The sequence below is a fragment of the Mus caroli genome, chromosome 16 (genome assembly GCF_900094665.2).
Source record: "Mus caroli chromosome 16, CAROLI_EIJ_v1.1, whole genome shotgun sequence".
NCBI lineage: Eukaryota > Metazoa > Chordata > Mammalia > Rodentia > Muridae > Mus > Mus caroli.
In genome coordinates this window covers 10,173,481-10,183,534 of record NC_034585.1, presented here as the reverse complement: position 1 = coordinate 10,183,534, position 10,054 = coordinate 10,173,481, and the positions used below count along the sequence as shown (strand labels likewise).

General features: G+C 43.3%; 1 protein-coding gene across 3 annotated transcripts in view; it reads right to left on the bottom strand.

Annotated features, from left to right (window-relative positions):
- The window catches only part of Bfar (bifunctional apoptosis regulator), a 30,106-nt gene that overhangs the window by 11,182 nt on the left and 8,870 nt on the right, over positions 1 to 10,054 (bottom strand). The window contains exons 2-4 of one of the 3 annotated variants that reach the window (XM_021184962.2): positions 4,744 to 5,083; positions 1,948 to 2,152; positions 880 to 1,049 (exon numbers count right to left, since the gene is read on the bottom strand). In XM_021184962.2, coding sequence (XP_021040621.1) covers positions 880 to 1,049; positions 1,948 to 2,152; positions 4,744 to 5,006 — 638 coding nt within the window. In that variant the 5' untranslated portion in view covers positions 5,007 to 5,083. Of the gene's footprint in view, positions 1 to 879; positions 1,050 to 1,947; positions 2,153 to 3,577; positions 3,661 to 4,743; positions 5,084 to 10,054 lie in introns of those variants that run through there. The other 2 variants (XM_021184963.2, XM_029470513.1) reach the window with 2 other exon arrangements.

The window sequence follows — 10,054 nt, the reverse complement described above, 5'->3', positions numbered from 1 at the left end:
TTTTTTTGTTTTTTTGAGACAGGATTTCTCTGTAGCCCTGGCTGTCCTGGAACTCACTTTTGTAGACCACGGTGGCCTCAAACTCAGAAATCCACCTGCCTCTGCCTCCCAAATCCTGGGATTAAAGGCGTGCGCCACCACGCCCGACCAAAGGTTACTTTCATAATGAGAAGTTAAGATAGAAATTAAACTATTACTCGACAACATCTTTGAAAAGTAAACACAGACAGATCCTGGGATGTGGCCATTCCTCATAGAGAGTTCTCAGAATACATATTTACACAAAACCCTGTGCAGGAATGATTTTAGCAGCACTATTCAAAATAGCTACAAATAAAATCAACTCAGATACCTGCCAAGTGAGGAACTGACAATCTGATCTACCTATACAAGGAGTTTTTCAGAGATAAAATAAAGCATAGATGATGCTACAACATGTGTGAGCCTTGAAATCAGACTGAGGGAAAGAGCTGCACACAAGGGTTCCATGTTCTATGATTACATAATATGCAAGAACTACAGGCAAAGCCATTTTTTAATAAAGATAATAAAATCTGCTGAGGGAGAAGAAGTGAGGGTGGACCAGGAAGAAAATGAGTTTTTTTCTGGGAGTCAGGAAATGACTGGAAATGGTTTTACATATTTGTGAAGACCTTACAAGCTCATGCTTATTCACTTCTATAAGAAAGGATTTGTGGCAGGTAGAACGTATCTCAAATCCATCTAGAAATATGTCTGGTATGGACAGGATTTCTTTATGTCACCCTGTGGCCTGGAACTTGCCAGGCTGGCCTTACACTCACAAGAGATCTGCCTGCCTCTAAGATTTAGGGCCTGCACCACCACACCTACCCTGGTGTGCCAGGTTTTTTTTCTCACCTTCCATTTACTCTTTCAGATAAGAACCTGTCTCTGTACAGGGAGGCCCAAGGTCCTAGCTGTTCTAACCAGAGGACAACTTCTTCCGTCGTCCACTTATCTACAGCCTTGTGCACCAGGAGGCCATGTTCAGATTCTCTGCTGCGCCAATGATACACAAGCAGGATGACCTGGAAGGAGAGAGGAGGTCAGAAGTGAAAGGTCAGTTTTTGAGGATGTGAGGATGGGGCAGGGCAAGGAAGGGGCTGAGTCTGAGAAATGACACCAAGTCTCTTCAAGAAAGAAGGCAACCTGAGTCCTAGAGAAGTGAGGACACAATGTCTCTAGGCTCATTTGTGCTCATGGCTGTGCAAAGGTCTGGAAAGGGTACATGGCAGACAATCTAGGAGCAATTGTGTCCCTGACCTCACCAAGTCATTTGCCTTTTCTACAGGGAAATATTAAGAACTTCAGAGGACTTGACTTAAGCAGTCTTTCCATTGGCAGTGACCTGTGTGCTATTAAGAATTGCATAAAAGGGATGGAGAAATGGCTCAGCAGTTAAGAGCGCTGACTGCTCTTCCAGAGGTCCTGAGTTCAATTCCCAGCAACCACATAATGGCTCACAACCATCTGTAATGGGATCCGATACCCTCTTCTGGTGTATCTGAAGACAGTGACAGTGTACTCACATGCATGAAATAAATAAATAAATCTTTAAAAAATATGAAGGACCTCCAAAGAAAGAAAAAAAGAAAGAAAGAAAGAAAGAAAGAAAGAAGAGAAAGAGAGAAAGAAAGAAAGAATCCCATAACAGTGCAGACATGGTTTCTCAAGTCTTGTTCTGCCCTTTTCCTGAGCTCTAAAATGGGGGTCATCATGACACCACTGAACAGGTCAGGAAGAGGGCTGAATAAGAACAGAGCTAACCCCTACCCAGCCAACAACTATTATATGGTCTCAGTTATCAACATGCAACACAAATCTAATGGCTACAATGACTTAGACATGGTTACACCATCAACTGTTTAAGTTATATCAGACGCACTGGGGGTTGACGCACGGTACAGATTAAACAGCCAAACTTACTGCCACAGCAGTTAAAGCTGTGAGTACACCGGAGAAGAATCCCCCTCCTCTCTGATGATTTACTCGCCCTGTGCTGGGAGCTACGGGACTCTGATCATTCCCATATTTCTGAAAGGCTGCAAGACTTTGGACTACATCATTATTCTGCTGAATGTCTTCAACTCGCATTCTAATGGCATCAGGAAATAACTTTTCAATGGCATCCCTGTGGAGAAGAGAGAAATCACAGAACAGGTGTTTGACAAGATATAGCATTCAGGGACTACACCCATCAATACAGACATTTCATAATCCAGAGAAGCCCAGAAGAGCAACAAAGAGTTCTGCTTTATGATAAAAACAAAAAATTCACAACAATCTATGTGCTCCCATTAAGGAAACAGCCAAATGAGATATTTAGGTACCAGTCTTTTTCCCAGAAAGTACTGGGTACTAAATCTAAGGCCTCATAAATGGCAGCGAAATATTTACCACCCAACCTTTGATATTGTCAGGTATGGTGCACATGTCCTTAATCGTAGCACTCCAAGGGCAGAACTCTGTGAGTTCCAGGCTAGCCTGATATACATAGACAGGTACAGGTAGCCTGGGTGACACAATGAGACTGACTTAATTACTTACAATGATTATGTTCACATATGTGTCCATTGTGTGAGTGTGGTCATGCACATGTGGGGGTTAGATGACAACTTTCAGGAACCTGATCTCCCCTCCTATCATCAAACTCTGGTCATCATGCTTGAGTGGCAAGTACTATGATCTGCTGAGCCTAGAATATTGAAATCTCCTAGTAGAATACCACTTATTTTTATAAAACAATGTTGGGTTAAAGGGTTCATGGACTTTTTGGGTATTCTAGTGATCTGAGTGAGGTTGCCTAACTAAGGCATATTGCTAAGGAAATAAGAAGAAAAAGAATGAGAGCCTCCAAGGCACTGGGCATGGTAGCATATGAATTCAATCCTATCAAAGGCAGACAGAACTCTAAAGTATATAGTGAGACACTGTCTCAAAGTACAATCAAGGGCTGGAGAGATGGCTCAGTGGTTGAGAGCACTGACTGCTCTTCCAGAGGTCCTGAGTTCAATTCCCAGCAACCACATGGTGGCTCATGACCATCTGTAATGAGATCTGATGCCTTCTTCTGGTGTGTCTGAAGACAGCTACAGTGTGCTCATATAAAATTAAAAAAAAAAAAAAGAAGAATCAAAGGAACAAATCAACCCCTACACACACACACACACACACACACACACACACACACACACATATCACCAACAACAAACAAAAACTAGGAGGAGCTGAAGAGATTCTGTAAGAGTGTTGCTGCTCTTGCAGAGGACCTGAGTTTGATCCCTAGAACTCATATAATGGCTCACAACCAGAGCTCCAGTTCCAGGGCACCCAATACTTTCTTCTAACTTCCTCAGGTAGCAGGCACAAGTAAGATACACATACACACATGCAGATAAAAATCATACATACAAATAAAAAGAAACCAAAACCAAATCAAACAAAAACTGGAAAGGCCCTACTGCATGGAAGCAGGAAGAACCAACCATGTGAAAGGGTTTGTGGCTGGTTGTGAAAGAAACTCTACCAGGTGATGCCAGCCACAGGTTTTACTTACATATTAAGAAAATTAGCTTGGAGCTGAGACAAAAGGATGGACCATCTAGAGACTGCCATATCCAGGGATCCATCCCATAATTAGCTTCCAAACGATGACACCATTGCATACATTAGCAAGCGTTTGCTGAAAGGACCCTGATATAGCTGTCTCTTGTGAGACTATGCCGGGGCCTAGCAAACACAGAAGTGGATGGTCACAGTCAGGTATTGGATGGATCACAGGGCCCCCAATGGAGGAGCTAGAGAAAGTATCCAAGGAGCTAAAGAGATCTGCAACCCTGTAGGAGCAACAACATTATGAACTAACCAGTACCCCGGAGCTCTTGACTCTAGCTGCATATGTATCAAAAGATGGCCTAGTNGGCCATCACTGGAAAGAGAGGCCCATTGGACNNGCAAACTTTATATGCCCCAGTACAGGGGAANNCCAGGGCCAAAAANTGGGAATGGGTGGGTAGGGGACNGGGGGGGNGGGNGTATNGGGGANTTTTNGGATAGNATTNGAAATGTAATTGAGGAAAATATGTAATAAGAAAATATATAAAAAAAAAAGTACAAAAAATGTAAATGAAGAAAATACCTAATTAAAAAAAAAAAGAAGAAAATTAGCACCAGTTACTTCTAATTGCATAGTTTTATTATTTTACTCATAAGTATAAATCAGAAAGAAGTGTTCTAGGGTAGGGGATTATAAGCAATGGTCATAACCAGAAATGTATTTCTGTTTCTTCCCATTGGAACATAACAATCAGCTAGGCATGTCGGCCTGTGCCTATAATTCAGGAGGCTAAGGCAAGAGGCAGTGTGAGTTTGAAGCCAACCTGAGTTGACTGAGGCTTAGTCTTAAAATACTAAAACACAAGGTGGGTTCAGGGGACAATAGGGAAGGTAGTGGGAATGGAACTCAGGAGGCAGGCAGATCAGTGAATTCAAGGTCAGCCTAATCTACACAGCAGGTCCATGGCAGCCAGACATCATGTAGTGAGACCTTGCCTAAAAAATAAATAAAACGGAAGGACAGATGACAACCACTTGTAAGAAAGGAATCTGGATTTTGGTTCCAAGCTCCTAGAGTAATCTGCCTCAAGTCTGCTTCTTTATAAACAGCAGTTCCCACAGAGAAACCACACTGTACATCATGCTGTCAATAGGACCCAGTGTTACCTGAGGAGAATGTTGACTTTAGGAAAACCTTCCCATTTTTCTCTGCATTCTGGACACTCTGTCTTCTTTGAAGACATCCACCATAAAGCTAGGCAGTGCCGGCAGAAGCTGTGGCCACAGTTCAAGGTGGTGGGGTTAACCAGGGTGTCGTAACAGCAGTGGCAGGAGAACTCACTCACGGAAATCTGAGGGCCACTGCTTCTGACAGGATGCTCTTCCTCCTGCTCTCTCATGTTCAGGTCATTTTTCTGAGGCTCCTCCATCTCTCAGCAAATAATTCTGGGATCCATACACATAGAGACTTTCAGACTCAGGACGCTGCTGTAATGCATCATAAAGTCTGTGGGTGAACAGGATGGATGAACGGTCGCTGTGTAAGATTACTGTCATTCTACTCAAGTTCGTTCTCTCTCTCTCTCTCTCTCTCTCTCTCTGTCCTTTTCTTTTTTAAGGGGTAGGTGTGTGTGGAGGTCATATACAGTCCAGGCTGGCCTCAAACTCTAGATCCTCCTGCTTTAAGCTCCTAGAAGCCAAGAGCAGGTGTGTGCCACCACACCTTGTTTCTGTGCAACTGTGAATTGAACCCAGGGCTTCATACACACTAGACAGAACTCTACCAACTAAGCTGTCTCTCAAAACGATAAAATAAAAAACAGCACCCCACACTCACAAAAGGTAGGGGGCAAAGGGCACATATTTCTGGTAGTAGGGTACGTTTCTAAGACTCGCCATTGCTACCCACAGCGGCCACAAAGACAAGAGCTTAGGGGAGCTAAGACACCTTGTTAACAGACTGTGTACACTGTGGTTCTAGCACCAAGAAGACTGAGGCAAGCAAACCACCTCCAGCATGAGACCCGCTATGAGGGCTAAAGTTATGTTTTAAGTTTAAATTACTTAGGAGAGCTATGCAACAAAATGCCTTTGACCTATAAACCCTACTTGCCCCACGATGGATAACTTCCTAGAATACGGAGGAAGTGAGATATAACAAGCCACGTGTATTCACTCCTGGAAACAAGGTTGGTTGCCCCAACTGCACATGATGTGCTTGATCGATCACACATACTCAGGAGGCAGAGGCAGGAAGTACATCAGGATGTATGCTTGCCTCGACTGGGCAAATGCACAATGTATGTAGCCTGGTAGAATTTGCCTTTATAAACACTGGGACTAATTTGTAATTCACAGCCATTCTCTGGGAATCCCAGGTATGGACATGGCTAGTATCCACCATCCTGGCCAGTATTTAATAAAAACTTGCTTCAATTTTGGCTAAAAATTTGTGGCAGGAGTTTTATTCTTGCCCAACAGGATTAACACAGCCCAGGCAACACCGTAAGTACCAGGCTAGACAGGGCTACATAGCAAAATTTTTACTCCAAAAAAACAGAACATGCAAATAAAACAAACAAACAAACAAACAAAATGAACACAGGCCCCAGTGTGCAGATCAGCCTCCTCAGTATGACAAGCTCAGAACTAGTGTCTATTCCCGTGACATTTGCAGAATCTATAAGTTAATACATGTGCAGTGTCTAGTACAAAGCCTAGTATATGGCAAGTATATCGAAAGTATTTTTGTTTTTGTTTTGCACTGCTTTGTCCACACTAGGCAGGTATTCTAGCACTGAGCTCCATCCTCAGCCCAAGACACCATTACTCACTGAGTAGCTCTTACAAGCTGATGTTGAGCCAGGTCCTAATCAGCCATCACATCTGAACTCAAGAGCCAGGGGAAGGATACAGGCCATCTAAATAAGAACTAGGCCTGCCTCAGGCACTGTTTTGTATTTTTTGTCAAAACCAGCAAATGTCAGGGCTGAGATCTGATATGGTGTCTCCTATGCCAGGTTAATGAGAATGGCAGTTGACTGATGAGAACTTATAAATTTTCAGATGCAATGAAGTCAGCGAAGCTGAGTTCTACATGACAAATCTCTCTGCGGATAGGGGATGGGCTGGACTAAGGATAACTATAGATAAGTCACAAAGATGTCTCATTTACTGCTCTGTTGCTGTGTTAGAACACCATGACCAAGACAACTTACAGAAGGAAGGGGTTTTGGCTTATGCTTCCAGAGGAGAAAGAGTCCATCAAGGCAGGAAAGCATGTCTGTGGCCTCCCTTCCCCCAGCCTGGAACCTGCTTGCTCAAGGGTGGAGCTTCCTGCTCATTCGTCCTGCCATGCCTACTGCTGGACCCTGCCTTTGCTGCCTGGAGGCACACACGTGTTCGTCCTGCTACTGGACCCTGAGTTACTTGGCGGGATATTGGGTTCCCTCCCCCTTCCTTTATAACTGAGTGTCTGGAAATAGTAAAATTGAGCTTTGATCAGAATGTTGTCTTAGCTCCGTTCTTTCTTCCGCCCCGTCTAGATTCCTCTCTTTTCAGCTCGAACTGCCATTCTCAGTTGAACCCTTTGTGTTGTGGACTGCGGGCAGGCCGCAACACATGTCAACACAGTAGGCATGGCTGGATGAGGATGCTGACAGCTCACACACAAAACAGCTAAGTATAAATGATGCAATCTTTAAATTCTTGAAGTCTACCCCCAAGGTGATACACTTTCTCTAGCAAAGCCACACCACTTAAACATACCTGTTCAGGGTTTTACTGCTGTGAACAAACATCATGACCAAGGCAACACATTTTTTTAAAGATTTATTATTAACATAATATACATACTTATGTATATTGTTATACATAAGTACACTGTAGCTGACTTCACACGTACAGAAGAGGGCATCAGATCTCATTATGGGTGGTTGTGAGCCACCATGTGGTTGCTGGGATTTGAACTCAGGTCCTTCGGAAGAGCAGTCAGAGCTCCTACCTGCTGAGCCATTCTCCAGCCCCAAGGCAACACTTATAAGGACAATATTTAACTGGGGCTGGCTTTCAGGTTCAGAGGTTTAGTGCATTATCATCAAGGTGGGAATATAGCAGCATCCAGGCAGGCATGGCGCAGGAGGAGCTGAGAGTTCTACATCTTCATCTGAAGGCTGCTAGATGAATACTGGCTTCCAGGAAGCTAGGATAAGGGTCTAAAAGCCCACACCCACCCCAACAGGGTCATACCTTCTAATAGTGTCACTCCCTGGGTTTAGCATATACAAACCATCACACTACCCAAACAGCTCTTTCTACTAACGAGGACCAATTCAATTGCCCAAGACCCTAGGAGACATTTACTATTCAAACCTAACGCCTGGTTCTAAGAAGAATATATATAGACTAGGGATTAGTGCTGTGGAACCGTGAAAAACATGTATAATGCTAAGAATATAAATTCAAATCAAGGGGAAGAGGAGACAGTGCTTTCCATGTAAGCATGGATGCCTGAGTTTGGAGCCTCAGCACCCATGGAAATTCAGGCAAGGGTGGTGTGGGCTTGCCAAGCCCACTACCAAGGAACCAAAGACAGGGAGATCTGTGTGGTTCACTGGCCAGTCTAGCTAAACTGACTTCTAAATATGTCTTTGTGTCAAAAAATAAAGTGGACACCTTTAATTCCAGTACATGTGAAACACAGGCATTTGGGTATCTGAGTTCTTGGCCAGCCACAGCTATTCAGTTATACAGTAAGAAGAGGGATTCAGATCCCATTACAGATGGTTGAGTCACCAAGTGGTTGCTGGGAATTGAACTCAGGACCTCTGGAAGGGCAGTTAGTGTTCTTAACCACTGAGCCATCTCTCCAGCCTCTCGCTTCTCCATTTTAATGCTGTTAGTTCCCAGGAGTTCTCAGGTCTTGCCCTTAATGGGATGCCTTGAGAGTTGAAACTGTACAAAGTTGTTTTTAGGCTAACTAGCTTTGGAATGGTCAGCTTTTGAAGTTCTGATAAGTTTTTCCGTATTGGTTTGCTATCAGGTTGAGAAAATGATAGCTTAGGTCTTTCACACATTTTTCTAGATACAATTTCCATTTTGCTTTAGGATGGGATGCTACAGAAACCTGCTTATGTGTGGAACACTCAGGATAATGTGAGGGACAGAGATCACAAAAGGGTTTAAAAGAGTAGCCTCTGATAACTTGGGCCCTTCCAAAATTTATATATATATATATACACACACATATACATACATACACACACACACACACACACACACACACATATATATAATTTTTTGTGTGTGACAGGTCTCATATTGTAACCCAAACTAGGACTGAATTTACCAATTCTGGTGCTGCTATTAGAGGTATGCAGCACCATTTCTATCTCAATATGACCCCCACCCTTCAAGCCATAGTTAACTGGTAAAGTATAGTTATCTGAAAATCTTTGAAAGAAAAAGGATGCTAGGATGCACATAATGTCCCCAGTGATGCTTTGCTATCAAAGAACCTGAGATAAATGAACATGTCCATTCCTGTTGTAAGTTGTCTGGTCTGGTCCTCACCGACACACTTATCTGGAGGGCTACTGACCACCTGTAGCATTGTCATCAGTTAGCCTTGCCAGTTGCTCATATAGCAAAGTCATTACCACCTAGTCAATTAGCAATACTGTGAGAGCTAAAGTTATGTTTTAATTACTAAGAGATACACAGAACAAAAATGTTTCTAAGCCAGGCAGATGTAGTGCAGACCCTTTAGTCCCAGCACTTGGGAGGCAGAGGCAGACGGATTTCTGGGGTCTAGGCCAGACTGGTCTACAGAGTGAGTTCTAGGACAGCCAGAACTACAGAGAAACCCTGTCTCGGAAAACCAAACAACAAAACAAACAAAAAATGTTTCTAACCTTTGTAAACTCACTTGCCCAAGGACAGATACCTCTTGAAATGCTGGAGGGTATGGTTTATGTAGTTTGCTCTATGTTATATAGGAGGAAAAGAGAGCAAGCTCTTTGATTATTTTGAGACAGAATCTCACTCTGTAGCCCAGGCTAACCATTTAGTGGTGGGTTACAGGCCTTACCACCTTGACCAACTTAATGCAATAAATTTTATTGAGTTTATCAAGTAAGAAACCATTTAATCTAGGTTTAAGAATGTCTTTGCCAGGCCTTACAGTTCATGTCTTAAATTGAGCACCAAGAAGGCAGAGGCAGGTGAATCTGAAGCTTGCCTGGTCAATGTAAGAGTTCTAGGCCAATAAATCAAATTGAAAGTAAAAAAAAGTTCTAGGCCAGAACTGCATTGGCAGAATTACATAGTAAGACCCTATCTCACATCCTCCACCCCCAAATACCTCCATAATAGTACAACAGCAACAACAACAGAACAAACATGGGTTAAAGAAAGTACTCAGAGAGCCGGGCGTGGTGGCGCACGCCTTTAATCCCAGCACTTGGGAGGCAGAGGCAGG